The sequence below is a fragment of the Diorhabda carinulata genome, chromosome 3 (genome assembly GCF_026250575.1).
Source record: "Diorhabda carinulata isolate Delta chromosome 3, icDioCari1.1, whole genome shotgun sequence".
In the NCBI taxonomy this organism is placed as follows: domain Eukaryota; kingdom Metazoa; phylum Arthropoda; class Insecta; order Coleoptera; family Chrysomelidae; genus Diorhabda; species Diorhabda carinulata.
This window is the reverse complement of record NC_079462.1, coordinates 5,314,059-5,336,157: the sequence shown is the minus strand read 5'-3', so window position 1 is coordinate 5,336,157 and position 22,099 is coordinate 5,314,059. Positions and strand designations below refer to the sequence as shown.

At 32.6% G+C, this 22,099-nt stretch overlaps 2 protein-coding genes across 2 annotated transcripts in view; both read left to right on the top strand.

Annotated features, from left to right (window-relative positions):
• The window catches only part of LOC130891370 (nephrin), a 526,229-nt gene extending 517,308 nt beyond the window's left edge, over positions 1 to 8,921 (top strand). Inside the window, exons 12-14 of the mRNA XM_057796033.1 lie at positions 883 to 1,224; positions 3,194 to 3,330; positions 8,722 to 8,921. Coding sequence (XP_057652016.1) covers positions 883 to 1,224; positions 3,194 to 3,330; positions 8,722 to 8,856 — 614 coding nt within the window. The 3' untranslated portion in view covers positions 8,857 to 8,921. The remainder of the gene's footprint in view (positions 1 to 882; positions 1,225 to 3,193; positions 3,331 to 8,721) is intronic.
• A 9,636-nt stretch (positions 8,922 to 18,557) lies between these two features.
• Positions 18,558 to 22,051, top strand: LOC130891109 (nuclear pore glycoprotein p62). Its single transcript, XM_057795669.1, has 8 exons — positions 18,558 to 18,791; positions 18,843 to 19,070; positions 19,126 to 19,227; positions 19,286 to 19,327; positions 19,387 to 19,504; positions 19,574 to 19,915; positions 19,983 to 20,094; positions 21,838 to 22,051. Exons 1-8 carry the CDS (start codon positions 18,716 to 18,718, stop codon positions 22,003 to 22,005), a joined length of 1,188 nt encoding a protein of 395 aa, XP_057651652.1. The 5' UTR covers positions 18,558 to 18,715; the 3' UTR covers positions 22,006 to 22,051.
• The last annotated feature ends 48 nt before the right edge of the window (positions 22,052 to 22,099 follow it).

The window sequence follows — 22,099 nt, the reverse complement described above, 5'->3', positions numbered from 1 at the left end:
ATTTTAATACGTAATGTTACTACACGTATTAAAAGTTGTGGGTTAACGCTTTGTAAGGTACTTAATTTTGTTAATTCCACATTTTTTTGTTTTAGAAACAGACAAATTTATATATAATCGGATCCACATAAACCACATAATGGTCTAAATGTTCACATTTATGTACTATACAAATTCTGTCCATTCTTTTTTATTAAATGCTTCTTTTCTCGAGTACAGTACTTTGTTCATATCTCTTTAGGTCTTACTATTTTTTATTATTATCTAATTATTCTTCCTTCCTTTCTTCACATGTCTTTAATATTCCATTCTTTGCAAATGTCCCCACCAATTTGTTTCTTATTCCATTCTACTAAAAATATGGTTGACTTTTCATTAATATTGACTCATTATTGTATTTCCAGAGTTAGCATCTATTTTTTCCCAAATTTTTTCATATTTTTGCTCTCGGTACTTTCTCAAAAGGTTTCTCCATATCGATGAATCCAAATAATGCATCTGTATCTGTATCTAGTGAATTTTCTTCACTGTACTTCTAATATTGTTCAACCTTTAAAAGGTACATTTATTCATGTTAATTACTTACTCTATTTTGTTATTTATATTGTTACCAATTTAACCTACAGCTTTTGCGGATCTTCAGGTTTTAGTAGCCAACATTTTTTATGATGCGTTTACCATTCTGTTAATTTAAAAATATAGAGAGAGCATGAAGTAGTCGCATCGAAAGATTTTTTTCTCAAAATTTCCACACATTCTCAGAGAAAAAAGTGGTACGTATCACATTTGTTGTTGTGCTCGCGGCTAACTCCAATATGTTAGGAGTACTTATCTTGTACGCTAAAAAAACATTTCTCAACATAGAAAATCCTTAAACTTCAGGTTCTACAGCATCCATGCCAGTAAGCCCTCTTCTCATCGGTCTCCTTGGTACAGCGGCTTTTTTAGCTACAGGAGTTTGTTTGGTACTAGTAGCGCTTTGCCGAAGACATTTCACACATCATATCCACAGAGGAAGATCGTGTCATCGTCCTACGGATAATGGTTCAAAACATATGCCCATGGAGGCGGTCATCGCAGCCGATGATTTGATTGTAGATGGTTCGGTAACGGGGGTGCGGACTCCACTTACTCCCAATACTGAACAGCCTCTCGTCGTTGAAGCGGTTCAACAAAGAGGGGCCGTTGAGGGAGCCGATCCAGATATTATTAGAAACCAGTATGGTGAGTAGAATATGATAAAATATTTATTTGGAGATAATCAGCTTTCCATAACATCTCTATTTTTGTATTTGTTTCTTTATGGAATCAACTGCTATCAGCAGAAAAATGTTTACTACAGTCTAACCTATAAATTGATAGTTGAGACAAGCAAAAAATTGAGTCATTGGATAGTCTTTGGACGACTTGCTTACTATAGTTCCTCTTCGATTTCTATAATTGATTTCTCACTGTAGTAAAACGTTCCTTCCTGTAGTTTAACATCTTGGGTACAATTGTCGTAATATTTTTGGAGGATTTCATAATTCAAAAATAGTACAAACACATTATATGTCCTTTCAAATTAGAAAAAAATTATTGTCTCCTACAACAATAACATTTAGGTTGATTTTGATGGATGACAACACTCTCAGTTTTAAAGCTATTTTTGGAGGTCGTGTGAGGTTGAATATAATTGTTAAAGAGGTCAATAAAAATTAATTATCGTATAGATGGTAATTTATAAGGAATTATAGGCGATACGTCCATAGGTAGTGAAATAAATTTAAGTGTTGATTGATTATAGTCTTAGGCAATGCTACTTTAATCAAACTAATATTTAGCACTGGTATTAGAAATTGGTGACTTGTTTCGTTCCGTAAAATAGCAAAGTTCATTAACCATTCCCAAATCTTCAATAAGATTGTTTCTAGATTTTGTTGAAGACTCTTTTTCGATGGGATGCGATTTTAAAGTTTACTCCCATGTAAATCTTCACCTTGCGTTTCAAGCAACTTTCAAATTTCATTTGATTTTATCTTTTTGAGCCAATTTCCTTCTATTCAATTTGCAGTGAATCATCATGATTTCAATGTCTATGGCGTCAGTTCTTTTATAGCCTTTTATTATCCAATTTTCTAGGAATCATAATATCCACACCACAATCTTACTAACACGTAAAGTGAATAATTCCTTCAAAAAAGTGAGAAGTACTTAGCCCAGTGTGAATCATTCTACTCAAGAAATGGTGGACGTGTTTGGGTATTGCCTTAATGTAACAACAATTATTTAACGCATCTAAAGTTTATCATCAGAAATTTTGAACTCGTAAAATATTCAAAAGAAAAGCATAACATAAAAGACGTAGCGAAAAGAGCCTTAACTGATGAAAATGATATGAAAGTACTGCTAAGTATAATAAGACACTATTTGTGCTATTAAATACGGAATCTGACTAATGAAAAACTTCAAAAATGTTTGTTAAGGAATTATACAATTCTAGTACGAGATAATTTTGTTCAAAAACATTAATTAATTTTTTATAAAATGCTTAAAGTCGTAAAATAGACCACCATATAAAGGCAAACTACTCAAATTGAGCTAAATTATATAACTAGAGGTATAGCTCTACAAAAACCATGTTTAAGATTATTTAATATCGTCTATTGTTAAATTTGAGATCTTTATTATCATTTCATAGTCACTGATTAACAATCACTGAAGATTTGTGGGCTCCTGTCATAACTTAATGTACTGGAAACTATTGTGTGACGGGTACACAGCCGCATGCTATTTGATGGCACCGGTCATAATTTAATATAGGTTGTGGTTTCATCCATCAATGAGTAAATATTGTTCTAGATGTTTCTGGAAAGAGTCAACTGTAACTACACAAAAGTTTCTATATGTTCTAGAAGTATTTGGCGGGAGAACTCACAGTAGTGAGTCGATAATAATTGATACGCGGCGAACAAGCTAAAGCAAAAGCAAAAGACGTATAAATACAGCACACACAAAATTCAACTTGTAGGTTTCTAAGAAAATTAGAAATCAAATTTTGTTCGTATGAAACCAAAAAATAAACTTCTACAAAGTAAGATAATTATTTCAAATGATCAATGATTCGGGCATATATTTAAATCTAAAAGCAATTTTTAGATGCTGCGTTATTGAAATTTAAAGTCTGATTATCACATCGATTATTTTTTTATAGAGAGGCGTCCCACATACAGTTTTATAAAAGTATATGAACCACCTGGAGCGAGAGACGAAGATCTCGATGAAGAAGGAGAGGAATATGACTTCCGACAAGTTGCCAAAGAATCCCCCCATATTCCATCTAGCCAGACTGTAAGTACATCTCTAAGGGGACTAAAAGTTTATTTAACTCATTTAATCGCTTTGCTCTTTGCTTCTTGTCTTTTTTTACTTAACCATGTGAAATGAATAGAGTATAAGGGTGATTCCGTTCTAACTGTGATATTCAATGTCCTGTATTGTTTTTTTGTACTAGTCATTAATTAATAATCAATTAATAAAAATTTTGTGTTATTTGAATAATTCTTAAGATATTTAAACATTATTTTTATACAATATAACTTGCCACTTAAAGAAAACTTATACTACATCACTTGAATGTCAGTACCGTGTCATGTCCATTCCTAGAATTTACCGATAAATTATTAATTTTTTTTGTCGTAACAAATGATTTAAACTAATTACCTTATAAATTCTAATGTTTATGATCAAACTGAGGAAAATTGATGCACTTGTTGTTTAATATCTTAAGTTACCATGTCAGTACCGTGTCATGTCCATTCCTAGAATTTACCGATAAATTATTAATTTTTTTTGTCGTAACAAATGATTTAAACTAATTACCTTATAAATTCTAATGTTTATGATCAAACTGAGGAAAATTGATGCACTTGTTGTTTAATATCTTAAGTTACCATGTCAGTACCGTGGATAAATGAGTCAGTACCGTGGAACTCAAAATCCGACATTTGTGTCTTGCTCGTGATACTTTGAAGTTGTAGTAAATTCCTCTTAGAGTTTTATTTTTACAGTAAAATAGATGAATAATATGCATAAAAAAGTTAGAAAAGTTAAATTTTAAAATCTTGAAATTTTGAATACAAAAAATCACAGTTAGAACGGAATCACCCATAAATAATTCATTAAAATAAAGTTTCTATGTTGCCGTTTTCAAAATAAATTTGACTATAATTATCCATCTTCAAAATAATTCATTGAAATACGTGAAAATACATAATTTAGTACTGTCATTGAAAACTATTTAACTGTATAAAAAGACATCGTATCGACGTTTGATTCAATGGAACGACTTAACAAATAATTGTAGACATTCATTAGCAAATCTACATACATCGAAATCGTCGGTTTGTCTCAGATTAACCTAATTTACCGCATATTTTCTTGGATCTCCAGCTGATATATAACAGACTTTCCATTCATCTCCGATTGCTGCTTTCATCTGGCATTTCTGTCTACATCTTTAACCACAATTTTCATGATAATACGTATTGCGGATGAAAACAATATCTCGTAAATTTCTGGAAATAGTATCAAAAACAGCTATGAATCTAAAAATCTAATGACGCCATTACTTAGTTCTATGGGTTAACTTTTTCTACTTGAAATATTTTAAAAAGTTAAAAGTTATATTCTACTATTATCATTGTTATAATATTCTTCATTTCATTCTTTAATATATTATCATTTACAAAAAACTTTCTATATTTCGAATATCTCAGTATATTGATTAATTTCCTTAACTTCTATTTTTAGTGTAGGTGGTTCAACATTTCACTTCAAGAATTGTTCACTTTCACTTTTTTCTGCTGTTGTTTGCTGTATAAAATTGTGAATCGTTTCTGAATACTCAAACACTTTAATATTCCATCTTTTCCAGTTGACCAATAACTCTTATTTGTTCTCTCAATTTAACTCTTTTTCTCTCATTTCACTCATTCACTTGGCTTCGTTTCATTAGGCTGGGAAAAGATCCAAGAGCATATCGTTAAAATTGAATAATTCTAGTAATGTTTATCCATTCTCTCATTCAAAAATTATTATGAAATAGACATTCCAGAAGGGGCCACTTTCTTCACATTTTGCTCTTTTAGTTTCGAAAAGGAATAACTGCAGCGCACGCCCATAGAACATAGTAGTATGGTGATGAATGAACCAGTGAACGTAAATTTCGGAATTTGTTTGCTGATGTTTAGTGTTTGACGGAAATGGAAAGATACAGAGGTCAGCATGAGTCAGGCAACAAATTTGCATTAAGAGAAAAATATACAGCGTCAAAATGAATCAATATTAAAAGAAGATACAAAAGGGATCCGAAAAAGGGTTATTGTAAATGATCTCAAACTGATGCCTATCTTGATCAATTCATTTACAACAACATTTCTCAACGGAAAGGCAGGTCAAGCTGTCAGCGAAGAGTTTTCAATTCTTCTTCGATTGGGAATGGTGCGTTGAGTTGATTCTCTTACATAAACGCGGTCCTTGACAAGGTCTCACTGGAAGAAATCATCGGGTATCAGGTAACATGACCGTCGATCGATCCACTCAACGAATCCTCGTCTGCCTATTCATTCTCCAAAATGAGCAGTGCTACGAAGCTCCATCCTGCATGGAATAATGGCTGTTCGCGAGTGTTGGGTCGTTATCCATTTAACCACGTATATCTTGAGCATTTCCATATAACTTTGATCCTTCACGTTAACCTCCAAAAAGTACGAACCCACGAAACCTACCGCATGGATACCTCCCCAAACACACATCAAGTAGGTTTAGTTCTTCTTCAATGAAGACCGTACCGTTTAGCTTGAAGGTTGCTTCATCCGACCACAAAATGGAATGCTGTAACTGCAGATCATCCTCGTTGCATCCGAGGTTCTCTCAAAAATCCAATCTGCGATTGAAATCTTTCTCGTGAAGTGCGTGGAGGACGGTAAACTCGATAGTACATACGTTTCAGTATTCTTCATTTTACATTTTACCGGTCGTCCAGAACGCAGTGCCTCGGCAACAGAGCCCGTTTTTAAAAACTTCTGGTACGTCGTCCACACTGTTGAACGATTCGGAAATTATTGAAATTGGACATAGTTTCGTAATCCACATTCGTACGTAGATAGGACGTAACAAAAAAAATCTTTCTTGAAACGTGAACTTGTATCGGTTATTCATTTTTAAAACGCGTCTACTTGACGAATACATGTTATCATGACACAGACACAACTGTCTGAAGCACGAACTTTCTTCGATTTAATCTTTTTCAACAGCGATGCCAAACTTATGAGAGTTGCCTGACTTATGCCGAGCTCTGTATTAGTCAATTGTTGATACTTTCAAAAATCGTTAAAATGATTCGTTCTCAATTCTGCAGATAGACCACGACCAAACTAGCTTACTGTTAAATGAATCTTCAACAATTTGAAGCTATACGGTTGATTTGAAGCAAAATTTGATCGAATTAAACCAGTCATTGACAATAATAATGCCGAAATTAATGTTATTGCTTATGTTACTGTTTATCCAGAAACATCAATACGTGTTGCCGTAAGAGATCTTGGAGTAAGGAAATCGTCGTTTCACCGTATTTTATGAAAATATAAAATGCATCTTTATTCTTACAATTTGTGACAAAATTTAAAATCAACTTTTATTAAACGCGTAGAGTTTGCTGAATTTTTAATAATAAAATGACAGGAAGACGAAGGTTTTTTAAAAAACATCATTTGGTGCGCCGAATCGATTATTTTATAGATACACTTCCCATTATTGGAGTCAAGATAATCTGCATTTAACCAAAGAACATGTTTTTCAAGATCGGTGGCAGTTTAATGTCTTTTGTTTTATTAGAAATAATCAAATAATAACAATTCATTTTTACGATGGGAATTTAAATGGCTAGAAAACACAATCAATTAATTTATTCTTGATTAATAATGTGAAAACACTGTTTTTACATTTTTCAATATTTTTTGTTTTATTTTTAGCAAAATTATTTAGACCTCTTGCCACCAGTCAAATTAAACAAACTTTTTTTTATTCATGATGGTGCTCCTGCTCACAATTCAATCGGCATAAATATAATTTTAGAAAAGCAATTTGAAGACAGGTCGCTAGCAAATAATGGTCCTTTTTGATGGCTCCCTTGTTCTCCCGATATGACGCCTTTAGATTTTTTTATATGGGGTCACATAAAACAAGAGGTTTACTCACAAGCCTTAACAACTAGAGAAGATTGTGAGCTAAGAATAATAAGAATGAAAAGCCGTACGACGAATGAAGGCGTACAGAGAAGGATTGAAAAATGCATTGAAGTTCAAGGGAGCAATTTTGAGTTTCCATAAAATTTTGTGGCATACCTTATTATTGTAACAAATGGTTTAATTCGATTTTAACAATATTCGATTTCGATCGTGGCAAGCGCGGATCCGAGGAAGGGTCATGGGGGTCATGACTCCCCTCGTAAACCCTGATTAATTAATTTGGTTTTTTGTTTCTTATAAAGGGAGCGTTAGTAGGAATATGTAAAAGTACGAATTATTTCACACCGTGATTAAAGGGAACCACACCCCCAAATATTTGGAGTATAAAAACAATACCTAATAAAACAAAAATAAAATGAATTCAAGACTCAGAAGTAGAAGAATCTGACATAAACTAATTAATATGAATTAAATCAAACTAATCGAAAAATGGTAAAATTGTCATGTAATCCTTAACCCTTAGTCCGTCTACCTTCAAATACCTTATAAGATGTAGTTTTGAGTTTGAATTGATAAACGTTATTATAATTATCAAACAAAACAAAATAGATTCAACAAAAACCTTTCGCATCATTTCTCAGTTATTTAACTGTAATAGAAAACTATGACAATACACAGTATACCGACTGACGTTGTGATATATGATTCAAAGTCGATGAGAAATTGAGGTTTGAAGTAAAAATTGCGTAAAGTTCGTCATTATGCTGTCAAAATCAACGTAACTAATTTATACTTAAAATGCCATGTCTTTGGGGGATGACTCGTCCTAATACTAATGACCCCCCGTTTGTCAAGACCCTGGATCCGCCCTTCGATCGTGGTCTATCTCTTATTCCTTTTTATTTCTTAGTGCTTGTATCAACGGGTCAAAATAAAATAAAAAAATAATTTATAAGGGTCACATTTTTTACTAAAAAATTAATAACTCGAAAAGTATGCATTGTTCGAGAAAAGTTTTTAGACAAAAGATACTGAAATTTTACGTATATTTCAAAAAATGTATCAATATACAGGGTGTTTTATTTAAAATAGCAAAATTACAATACATCTTTGAAAATATTTTGGTTAAAAATATCGTATCCGAAAACCCAAACGTAGAAATTTTTTTGTAAGATTCTCTAATACCTAAAATGGTAAAAGTTCATCGAGCAGGAAGACACATTGTTTCCATTTTACTTTGTCTACTATTTAAATTTTTTCGTCATTATTAATAAATCTGTTCATAAAGAGACGATATTGTAATTAATTTCTATAGTACATACTTTCTAATTATCATCATTACTTCAAATTTATCTACTTTTATCTTCAATTTTCTTATAGTTCGATTTTTTAGCAAAATAAAGCTTTGGAAGTGTATTTACATTATTTTTTGCCCTATATTTTGTACTACAATACAGAAAATATTATTTAATACGTTATTATTTTATTACAGATCTATAGAAGTCTGCAAAGGCCTAATAGAAACGCCACTCTTCCCCCTTTAACGGGCACCCATACCATAACACACAAATACCGGGGTCCCGAAGTTGTTACGACCTCAAATCGAATACAAGAAAGTTGCATATAAGTGTCATTGTTTTATTATGTAATATATAAATGTAATATTTAAAATAAACACAAATAAAGATTTCATTGTCGATTGTCTGATTTAATTCCTGAACGATATAATACTTTTACTGATCATTCTTATATTGTCTTCAAATATTAATCGCAAAATAATTGAGGTTTGTAGAAAAAATCAGTTGCCTCGATTCTCTCCATTATTTCAATATCAGTACAATCAAATTCTTTATATCATCCCTGGGCTTATATTTAATTGTCTCTCATCCTTCGTTGTGTGTGTATATGAAAGAACTTCATCAGCCACAGAATTTTCCAATGATATTACTCAAATTATTTTTCATATCCTTACGCTTTTCTATTGCAATGAACAAAATTGATGAATCCAAGCTTCATAATGCAACTATTAGCCAGATTTAGAGATTTAGCTCTCTTGGATTATTTTCTGTTGCTATATGGCTCTGTGGTCAAAGATTTTCCGACAATCTAGAGGTGATGAGGAACTTGACGATTTTATTATAAAAAAGGGTATCGAACTTATTGAACATCGCAGGGAAAAGTGTATGGAGCTAAAAGGAGATTTGTTGGGCCAGTTACTTCTGGGACCATCCTCGTATTTGCGATGCTACACGTTGATGATGTATTTATGGGTCTTCGGAAAATACGTCAACGATATTGTGATACCAAACTGTTTCATACTTCAAATTTTATCTAATTAAATAAAAGGTTTTGTGATAAATTTGAATGGAATTAGTATCTACATAAGTCAAGCAATGTATTTAGGTTTTCTCACAGTAAACTTCGATTTCATGTATTAACTAATAAATATTTAATTTGTTTACCATAAATATTGTTATTGATACGAGGGTGATTCAAATATAAACGGGAATTTTGCTATAAATAATTGTATTGTTAGGTTATGGAGCTGAAAATTTTTTAGTCCCCGTCATACTTTACACACTTTTGCAACCTCTTTCGGATGCCGGTTTGGTGTACCGTTGCAGGAGACTCATGCAAACTTCCCAGCGTGTGAATTTCTGCTCTAGATTCAAAAGTCTTGCCAAAGTCGGTCTCTCAAAATGGGTTTTTCCACAGCGTTAACAATCTCATCGGTAAAACCGCGCATGTGGCAAGTTTGCCACCATTTTTCGGTCTTTTTGGAAATCGGAACTAAACCCATACACTCGAGTCTTAGATAAACAGTTATCTCCGAACTGCTCGAATAATTTTTAAGAAGTTCCTGCAGATTTCATATAATCTTTTACCAAAAAAAAGAATAAAAATGCGTTCCGCAACAGACACTGATAAAGTATTATTAAAATCTACAAAACATATATGAAGTTAAAGTAATTTAAAAAAATAGACTTTCTATATCTACAATTTGATAAATAATTTATTCAAGAAAAATAACTTCCGACTTTGAAGCTGCAATTTAATAGAAAAAGTTGATAGTTAATAGAAAAAGTTAAAAAAACTGTACCCGCTTTTAGAAAATTCCTTAATGGATCTATCGATAAGTATTAACATCTTTTCTTATGAAAAGAGACTTTGAAGGAAGTTTATCAACCAAATTCTGGTATCCTAAACTAAATATTATTCATCGCGAAACTTATTCAATAACTCGTTAAGAAGAAAATCTTTTGTTGCATTCAAAAGTTGAAGAGAATAGAAACTATGCTTTAATCGCAAAGTTATGAAGCAGATATTTAAAATTAGACAAAATGAAACCATCAAATATAAAACAAGCCGCACTTGTCTAATAAATATAATCTCGATTGGTCAAATTTTAGCGAATGCGTCATATTTTTTTCAGTAAAGAACCTTCTCCATTCATCTTAACCAAGCCTAAATTTCCAGCACTATTGGAAACAACACACAACAAATGAAACAATATGATTTTGATATTTTTATTTTGAAGGACATGTATAGATAAAAATATAATAATGATAAAAAGGCATTCTGCAAATGTTACATATTGAAAAAAATTTATTCAAAGATATAACGCCCTTTTGTTTTTATCCTTTCGGTGTACAAATTTGGCATTCTCTGTGACAATTTGGACAAATGATTAGCGTCTATTTAATTCCATTCGTTTTGCAGGATATTCCTAAAATGTGAAGTGGAAGAGGTCACTGCTTTCAAACTTCCCTGTTCAATTTGTCTCACAACTCGAACGAGTTGAGGTCGGGCGACTATGACGGTCAAAAATTATTACTTTCAGTACATTCTTCCTATCAAATTCCTTCAAATAATCTTTGCACAGCTTCGAGAAATGCTTGCGATCATTGCTATGCAGGAAAATAAATTTTCTGCCGACCAGGCACTGACCAAAACACTCCGAACGTTTTCTATTGCCAGAGCTACTGGTGGTTACATATTTCTTCACATTATAGTCCAAGCAATATGAAAGTAAAAAAAATGTTAAAGTGTATTGTTACGAAATTTGGTGAATGGATTATGAGGTGGGCAAAAACTTTTGACCACTAGTGTGGTCAAACGAAGTGTCTATTGGCACCCTCCCCGGAATAATCCGTGACTCTAATTTTAACCATAGAAACACGGATATTTTCAAAGAAATGAGCTAAATGAAGCTTTATCCGTGTCTCTAGTTTCAGTTAATGTTACAATAAGCTTGTTATTCACGGATGAATACTATCCACAGATGAATACTGTCCACGGATGAATACTGTCCACGGATGAATACTGTCCACGGATGAATACTGTCCACGGATGAATTCTGACCACGGATGAATACTGTCCACGGATGAATACTGTCCACGGATGAATACTGACCACGGATGAATACTGTCCACGGATGAATACTGTCCACGGATGAATAATGTCCACGGATGAATACTGTCCACGGATGAATACTGTCCACGGATGAATACTGACCACGGATGAATACTGTCCACGGATGAATAATGTCCACGGATGAATAATGACCACGGATGAATACTGTCCACGGATGAATACTGTCCACGGATGAATAATGTCCACGGATGAATACTGTCCACGGATGAATACTGTCCACGGATGAATACTGTCCACGGATGAATACTGACCACGGATGAATACTGTCCACGGATGAATACTGTCCACGGATGAATAATGTCCACGGATGAATACTGTCCACGGATGAATAATGTCCACGGATGAATACTGTCCACGGATGAATACTGTCCACGGATGAATAATGTCCACGGATGAATACTGTCCACGGATGAATACTGTCCACGGATGAATACTGTCCACGAATGAATACCATCCTCGGACAAATATCATCCACGGATAAATACCACCTACAGATTATATCTCACATATTATATGCCTTTTCTAATCCCAATATATATAAAATTAGACCACGGCTTTTTTCCGTGGAGAAACTTCCATCTTTTTTCTTGAAAACATACTATGAACTGAGACCGCCTGTGTATTTATACTACACTACGATTTTGTGCTTAAAATCTCGAATTTATCTGCATATCTGCACTCGTATACATGCCAAGAGCGCAAAGCAACAATTTATCAAATCCAAAGTATTATTGAAAGGTACAAAAATGGTATGCGAAAAGCGTGTTATAAAGTTTTATGCCCTTCGGGGTAAAGCGGGATTACAATCTCAATAAAAATTCAAATAAAATGCTCCATTTCGATTTGAAGCTCTCATATTTTGAGCTACAAATAAACGTACATTCCATATTTTTACTCATCTCTTAGATTACTACATATATAGGACTAGGTTATTGTCAATACAAATTTTATTTTCTCTCCGAAAATACAAACGATGTAAATATTTTTTTTTATACATAGTATTAACAAGTGAAAGTTATTCCAGTGACCGTTGCGGTGATTCTAAAGAATCATAACTATATCAGCTAAGAATTTTGAGGAACTCTTTGTTATGAACAGAAACGACATTAAACTGGTGGTCCGTCTTCTGACAAGTTACTGCCACCTTAATGCATAACAGAGGACAACAACTGCAGATTCTGCGAGCAAGCCAACGAAACAGCAGATCAATCCCTCCGCCATTGTCCTGACCAGTTCATCAAAATAATTGAATGAGTAGTACTAACACCTTGGCAATTGGAATCCTCAGAAAAATAGCTTTCTTTGGGAGAAGTCTACTCATTTGGAAACAGAACAATATTTATGATCTTGTACAGAATGTCTTCTGGGTGTACATACGTGCAGAGTGGATAAAAAACCAAAACGACTTCCCAAAATAATCTACAATTTAGTTTACTGCATGTATAACTGGGTTATTGTCAATACTTACGCATTTTATTTAATCTCCAGTGAGTTACCCGGCACACACATGGTATAAATATTCTGGGCGTCCAATTTTAGGCTACTTTTTCAAGGTTTTATCCTCCGATATGTCATGTATTAGTATAAACGAGACCTTCTATCGGTACTTCTAGTCTATTTTCTAGAAGGTAGATAGATTGCTAGCCTGATCCCTCAAACCTCCTTTTTTTCCGAGCCTGAAACCGGCAACACTGCTACTAGGCTACTCAGTCCACCCAGAAGCACTGCAGGCAATTGGAACACGGAGTAGAGGTCGACCATGAAAGAGATGGAGTGGCAATATAGAGGCAGGATGAAGGTGTTGGAGCTAACTACCTCGGTCTTGGTCAAACACGAAAAAACAACAATTGACTTACCGTTTACGTATTGATTTCTGTAGCTATTTATTTTTTGATAATTACATATTATTGGTTATATATCAGTAGTCGTTTGTCAATTACATTGCCAAAAACTACGCCAACTGTAGGAGTTTAATGCATGGACGTGCCTTAATTTAGTTTGTTTTTGAGCTGATATGTGACTGTGTGGTAGCTGATCATGAGCACATTAGAATCATTTGATTTCAAGGCTTCTATTGAGAAACTAGAGGATCAAATCAACTGGTCGTGTTGGAAAAGTCAAATCATCTTACTGCTGAAGCATTAAAAGGTTTTGGATTTCGTAAATGGTAAGTTAACATTGGCTGCTGATCCAAGTGTTACAAGTTCCACCAGGAAGCCCATTGGGCTCGTGATTGTCCGAACGGCCGAAAGAATAAAACCGAGAGTGAACAACTGGATGAAAACAATGGACATGCTCTGACCTGTGAATATTTTCAGCATACGGCTCAGACTGTACTTTATGGGTGGCCGACACTGGGGCAACCCAGCATATGACGAAGTTGAAGGAATACTTCAATTTCTTAAAATACTTCCAGGCACCTAGATACATCCAGGAACTTCCTAGATCCAATGGAGTTCAGACAGGAGTTTAAACAAATTTCCATTTTCAAATCATTACATTTGTTGGCAATCTCAATGCAACAGAAGATGGATCAGACATAAATGATGGTTTCAATAAGTAAAACCATCTCCCACTCAATAGTCTACGCAACTATGAATATACAGAAGTAACCACTGTCACCAAATAATCAGTGAATACGAGAATTGCACAGAACCTATAAATTATGTCAGCAATGAATACTTGTTTAGACTAGGCTGACAAAAATGACCTTCTTGTAACTTGGTCAATACATAAAATCAACCAGGCCATGATTTTATGAGTAAGTAACTTACATCTAACTTATTTTGTGATTTGAATATGTATCTCATAAACTCTATAATTGTATTCTTCCAAAAGATGCTGGCATTTTTTTCATACCATAATCCGAAAGCTTCGTAAGGCCAAACAGGGGTTGTTTTGATAGTTCTATTGTATCTTCATGATGATTTGTTGGAATATACTGATTATAAATGTCAAAAAGTGTTTTAATAGGCAAGTTCAAAAAACAAGTAATAAAGTTTGCCACTCTGCCCTTCCGTAAGTTCTATCAACTTCCCACTCTCAATTATAGCGTTCTTTTTGCATTAAATGTTAGATCATTTGAACTCATTCAAGTGTATATCATTCAAATTCTACGTTACATTTAATTTCACTCAAATCATTTGTATTGAGATATCACCTCCACCTTAGATATTTAGCACCAACCTTTGTTTTACGGAAATAGATTAATTCAGCCTACTATTTATTATTACTCACTGAATAAAGCTGAATGAATGTCTCAGTTTGTCATTGTATTTGACCCACCGTATCAAAGGAAGAATTGGTGAGCTCATCAGCTCAATTTGAATGAACAGTCCATACAATAATTCATTTCATATTAGACACGTTCTCAAAACTTCCAATAAGACAGTTCGTTTGAGAGTTAACCTGGCAAAGGCAATTCAAAAGCTTTCCGACCTTCATTTCAATCAATAATGCATCGTAGACATGCAAATTACAATTACCATCTACCTCTTTTAGGCAATCGACCAAATCATGCACAGTACGATGACTTCGTTAGAATGTATTGAAAGGAGTCGATGTGACAAAGAAACTTTTAGTTCGCATAGAAAAATATTGAAATAACTTGGAATGTCACCAAAAAATGAATAAGAAAGTAGGTCATCCAACCTCAAGAAACCTGTCTTCAGAGTGTTGAATATATAAAATAGTTTGTTATGAATCGAAAGTACAGAATAGTATTCCAGGTGGAATACGTGTGATTCGTTTCAAACTTTCCTAACCAAGTTTAGGAAAATCATGAAAATATGAAACTCATAACTAAATTCAATAATTTACAACTCCTTTAACCCTTTTACTGACGCGACTGAATATGCAAAATAACTTTTTAAAGGATTTTCTAGATTGAAGCAGGAAAGCTCTGCGGTTGAGGAGATACTTTGTGTTTTTATTTTATCATCACACTTTGTATTTTACGTAACATATTCAAGACGTTATGACTAGTAGCACCATCGACGTAACTATAGCAAAATATATGGTACCGAGGGTATCTCTTTGAATTAACCATTCATAGTTTTACATGAAAGTTTGCAAGAAATGGTCGTAGTTTATTTTAAAGTTGTTTTTGAACCAAAATAATCATTCCCAAAAAGTATAAAAGCTATTTACTATAATATAGGTTATGTATCGTGAATTATGTCTCAACATTCGAGCTGTTATTTTTTAAGTTTAGAAAACTTTTTATGATATGATATTATTCAAATAATCGTAATAAAGCACCCATATTAACTTTTTTTTAAAGCTACTTAAAGAGACTTGTTTATGTTGTAAAACCTTGAAAGGTGTTTCAAAACCAAGATATCTAGGACTTATTGAAAGGAAAATATTGTTTTTTATTGCTATATGTGATTACTTCGAAAAAATCCAAAATTATTTTATGAAAATCCTTTCGTAGACGAATATTTTACAATTTAAAATATCCTATTAACTGAATACGTATTAGTGAGTTTGGTAAGATAGTCACTACCAATTCAGAATGGTTTTAAAGCTACTGATAATAATATGCAGCGACAGCACATCTCTGAAATGTCAGGAAATGACTAAGGTAAAAATCGAATGTGGTAAAAACTATTATCTGCAACTGATGGAAAGCAGCGGGAGAAAAGACACTTTTGGAAAGTTTTTTTAAATCGTTATTCACTTATAGCTCAATCTTGAGAAGAGTTTATGCAAAGATTACTTTTACGACAGTTGAATGGTGTAACTTTGAGCAGAAAGGCTAATTCTAAAGATTTGTATTAAAATATTAAAGTTCTTTCATAAAAGACCAATAAATAATGAGAGCCGAAAATATGATAAAAGATGATAGAGTGAAATTCAGAAGTTAACAGATTTTTCTTGGAAACAAACAGAATTAGTACGGGAGTTTGAGTTAAAACTATAAACATTCGATATCATCAGTCCAAATAGTTATAAACTGTTTAACAATATGATGACACATTTTATGTATGTTTCAAAATACCAACTCTATTTTCTTTTAAAAGTGGATCTTGTGATGCACTCTTGTGTAACTGTGTTTTTTTAATTATTTTGTCCCACAATACAACCATTTTTTTAAAATTTTATTACTTGCAATGAATTTTAATTCTGCTCAATAGCAGATTCTTGAGCTAATTATTGGCATCTACTAATTCCTATATGATTAACTTATCTACAGTTTGGCAAATACAGGAGTGACTGACAAGAAACGTACGAGAGGCACGAAATTAAAATGAGAAAGATTCGGTTGAAAAAGAGGGTAATATGCGATTGGTGAATTAGTACGGTAAATAATCAAAGTACTAAATTCTGTACCCCAGAATAAAATATATATTCTATCTTGGTATCCAGTAAAAACAATGAAAGCAGGTACCCACGCAGTGCTCTTCACTATCTAACAGACACAATAGAACTGACAATAGTGGTCAAGTATACCTAGACCTACTTGAGGGACCGTACAAATCCCTACTACCATCATCTAGTAACGCGCATTTTTCAATTTTTTCATGTGCAGCGTCTATGATTCAAATCAGTATTGTATCAAGACTTATGCCAAAAACTATATTCTTTATTTTTAGTGCCCCTTTAATAGTGTTAAAAAATTCACTATTCGTGAAATATAAAATAGTTTTCTAGTAGAAATGTGTTTTCAAAAGAAATTAAAAAATGAAATTTGATGTACCAACTATAGTATTATAAGCAGCGTTCACAAACCATTTTGCTATCAATGCTATTTCACTGTTGAAACTTCATATATATGATTTATCTTACATAAAATCGTTATAAAATTTGGAAAATCAAACTAATTTAATAGAAAATACTTATTGTAAAATGACAAACATGCAAAATAGACCATTCTGTTTCATATAATTATCAAGTTAATTCATTCATACTATATTATCAAATATCCTATCAATTTTTTATTGGATTGTGAAAAAAGAGAAAGTGTACAAAATTTGAAATCAACAGATTGATTAAAAACTATTTTACTAACAATTTGGTTAGAAAATTCTAAGCAGTCAAACAAACTATTATAAGTTGTACATATAGTGTTACAAACCCCTCCACTGACATGGACAGTGAAGCCGGTCCTGTTCGATTATATAAAATTTGTTCAACGCGCCAAGTACAAATTCCAAGAACAGTTATAAAGCAGCGAGTCTTTGTATAGTTTTTATAAGCTGTTTAAATCTTTTGTGACCTATTTTTACAAAGACGATTCTAAGAAGGCTTTTTTATTTGTTTACGGCAAATTAGAGATGACGAACATTCCCTATATGATTGAAGTGTTCAAGAACGAATCTCTAACAACCGTAGTAATAGCCAACACAACGGGATAGACAATCAAACCAAATAAATTATATAAGTATTTTATAGTAAATGAATGCACAGTTTAGTGTATTTACTATTATTGTACAGGTAAATTAAATATCTTTATTCTCTATTTCATACGCTCCCAGGTACCAAACTAGGTTAAAACGCAGTATATGAAATGGCATGTTAAAAATGAATATAAAACAGAGCATTTTGTTCTACATAAGTGCGAACTCCAAATTCAAATCCACAAACGATCCAAGAATAGTTCAAATGTTTCCGGAACATCGGACAACTGACCTTACACAATCACAGAATAAAGTTAGGTTATGTTCTATGTTACCAATCATGGATTGAATTCATCGTTTATTCATCCAAATTGAATGATAAGCTCATTCCGAATGACCATCATTAGGACGAAAAATATAAAACCAGAGGATAAATACATTAAAAATAGGTTAAGCTTCAATGTTAGATTTGCAACTTAGAAATAGATCAAATGAATGTAAGAAGGAGTATTACGAAATGATACTCTCAAACGTACCTCAATTGACTTTTCAAAATTCATTGACAATTGACGTTCCATATTAAACATTTAAATTTAACAACCCTGCGTATTCATGAAATAGTCGAAAAAACGTAATTGTTCTCTGTTCAAACAAGAAAATATTGGAGTATTCTCATTATATATAATTCAAATATTATAGAAACGTGGAATAATGTCTTTCAACTTTGGTTCTACATCAACTCCCAAAACTGCAGCTACCGGCTTTACGCTACCATCAAATCCTACAGGTAGAACTTTTATTCTCTTGTAAAAAGATTAGTATTGTGTTCTTTTTTTAGTTACTACAGCTGGAGGGTTTCAACCAAATTTTGGTTCTGGAGATAGTAAAGCACAAACTAAACCAACCTCTTCACTCTTTGGTTCTCCTGCTGGTCAAACTCAACCACTTTCTTTCGGATCATTGCCAAAAACCAATATTACAGGTACAAGTACACCTTCTTTTGGCTTCACAACACCAGCCAGTACAACTACAGTATCAAGTCATTCGTTTGGAGCTACAGTTACAAGCAAGTAAAATTTAACGAAATATTTAAACTTTTACTTAATTTTTCTCTTGTTCAGATTCTTCCGCTCCAGCTACAACTGCGCAAACTACTTCTAAACCGGGCTCCACCCTTATTTCTCTTTTGAGCTCACCATCAGCTACTACAGCTTCCACAACGGGTATTTTTACTTCCATTAAAATTGTTGTTTAATTCAATTGATATTTTTTATATTTCAGGGTTATCTTTTGGAGTTGCTCCAAGTACTACATCATCAGCAAGTAAAAAAATTATCTCTTTTGTAATTAATTTGAAATTTAAATATTATTTGTTATTACAGGTCCATCTTTTGGTTTAACTACTTCAAGTGCTGCCAGTAGTATCTCAGCACCATTGAAATTACCAACAACTACCACAACTTCAGTTTCACTTCCCAGTACCATAAGCAACACAACATCGTAAGTATTGTGTATTGTTGTAACATGAAATTTTCTTTCACAAAAAATCTTATTTTGTAAAATCTTTAGGGTTCCAACATTTGCTACTACAACATCATCATCAACAGGGTCCCTAACATTTGGTCAACTGGAAGATTCTATAAATAAATGGACCATGGATTTAGAAGAACAAGGGAAATTTTTTATCAACCAGGCTAAGCAACTAAATGCCTGGGATTCATTACTCATTTCTAATGGTGAAAAGATACTAAATTTAAACAGTAGTATAGAACAAGTAAAGCAACAGCAGCAAAAATTGGATCAAGAATTAGATTTTGTATTAGCACAACAAAAGGAATTAGAGGAATTAATCGTACCATTAGAAAAGGAACTACTGGAGATCCCCGTTACAGATATTGATAGAAACCAAATGTAAGCAGTGTTTAAAATCTTTACTGTTTGAGTGTTATTATTGTTATATCTCCTCTGTCTCAAACAGGTACCAATTTTCTGAAGTTATTGATTCGCAGCTAAAGCAAATGTCCGATGATTTAAAAGAAATTATTGAACATATTAATGAATCTAATAAGGAAGAAGAAATATCAAATCCCGTAAGTACTGAGAAAAATTAATACACCACTTTTTCATATGTTCCAGCATCTGCTAATTAACTGATAATCACCTTTTTATAGGTCTTACCTACAATTTTTTAAAGAGGTAAAACCACTGTTGAGCACAGTTTTTGAAGATAATTTTTGGAATTTTTTTTCAAAAAAACTTTAAAAAAAAACTATATATGTATATATATATATATATATATATATATATATATATATATATATATATATATATATATATATATATATATATATATAGATTTGAAATAAGAGATCTGAAACATAACAATCAAGTTTTCTTCATTAATTTTTGAACTAAAAGCAAGAGAAGTACGTAGGGGTTTGAAAATATCAAATTTTAACAAATTGGTGGAAGTTTTAGAAAAAATTTTTCATATAAAAAAATCTTGAAAAATCGGTTATGCAACAAAAAATTTTCAATTTATTAATGAAATTCTACGTAGTTCCCTCGAAAATGATGTTATAAAGGTTCTGTCAAAGTCTTAAATCCATCTGATCAAAATTGGCTCAATAATGATTGCTGTACTGTTAAAAATTATGATTTTGAGAAAAACGTGTTTGAAGTTGGAAAATAGGACGACAATTGTGATGCAATGGTCAAATCGATACTCTAACACAAAGACAGTTCATAATCTCACTAGTATCACCCATAGGTAGCCGTGTGTACTATTTACTAATAGAAATAGTTGCTAAGGTATATTTGAGGCGGGTAGGCCGACCGTCCACGATGCAACTGTTTTGAAACAAAGGTTGCAAACCAGTTTATCTTTCAACGGTTTGACAATCTCGGCAACGTATAACAGCGGGGAGCCGCATACGAGGTAATTCGAATGAAACTAGTTCACAATTGGTTCACATTACCATGATTCAGCGGTCGCAGATGTTTTTTTGATTATCAAATATTTATTTTATTTTTTTTTTCAATATGAGTGATCAAGAACTGAATCTCAAATTTGTAGTAGAAGTGAAAAACAGCTTTTTATCGACATTCGAACAGATAAGCGTTCTAAATGTCTGAGACAGATCTTGTGCTGTTACGAACAGTCTAGAGTTGATATTTTCAGTTAGTCATGGATGGATCCAATATTCTCTCTGTACTCCGAGTTGTCCGAGAGGTATTGATAATAATCAATGACGTCTTCCTCATTTGAATGTAAATACATTGAAAAATTACCTTTCACTGCCGCACCAACTGAATTAATACTGATTACGATTCGTATCCGTGTGCGCTCAACAGTTTTATTTTGATTGCAAAACTGTTGCAAGATCAACTGATTTGCAACTTTTCTTTCAGAATAGTTGCATCGGAGGGAATCAGACTAAGCATGTCAGAGCGAAAGGGCCCGAGAAAAAATTTTTTTGGGGACATCATTTTAAACATAGTTCCCAAACATTTTGGCTGAAAACAATTTAATGACTTTTTGAAATTTTTACAGTGGTGTTACCCCTTAAAATTGTTTGATATATTTTTTTGTGATGAATTGATTTGATTTTAGAACGCTTTTAATAGAAAATCAGTTTCAAATCACCAAAATATTTTGATCTAAACCAAAATAGGTCAAAATGTCAATTTTTACCTATTATTTTAAACTAATTTCCTATCAAAAGAGACTTGTAATGAAACCAGGTATCACGAAAAAAAATTTGCAAGATTTTAGAGATTTTCAACAAATTCACCATTTTTTGGATAAAAGTTTTACAATCACATTTTTTTAGATTACTCAAGTGAGCAAAATACTAAATGCACATATGAACTCTCTCCAGTGGATAGATAGAAACACAGCACAGATAAGTTCACATTTGGAAGAAATTAGTAAAATGCAAGATTCAAATAGAAGAAATACAAACTTCAACCAATCTTATAACAACTCTTTTAATATGTAATTCATTTTTGTTTGCACCTTCTAGTTATTACATTTTTATGAATTTATAGCAGTCGTATTTATCCTAATGAAACTTCTACATTCTTATAACCTTT

What these genes read in the sequence shown, in the direction of transcription:
- LOC130891109 (XM_057795669.1), top strand. Translation starts at nt 18,716, where the DNA reads ATGTCTTTCAACTTTGGTTCTACATCAACTCCCAAAACTGCAGCTACC. An exon ending in GTTTGGAGCTACAGTTACAA is followed by an intron (nt 19,071 to 19,125) that starts GCAAGTAAAATT and finishes TCTCTTGTTCAG; the next exon opens with ATTCTTCCGCTCCAGCTACA. An exon ending in AAGAAGAAATATCAAATCCC is followed by an intron (nt 20,095 to 21,837) that starts GTAAGTACTGAG and finishes ACATTTTTTTAG; the next exon opens with ATTACTCAAGTGAGCAAAAT.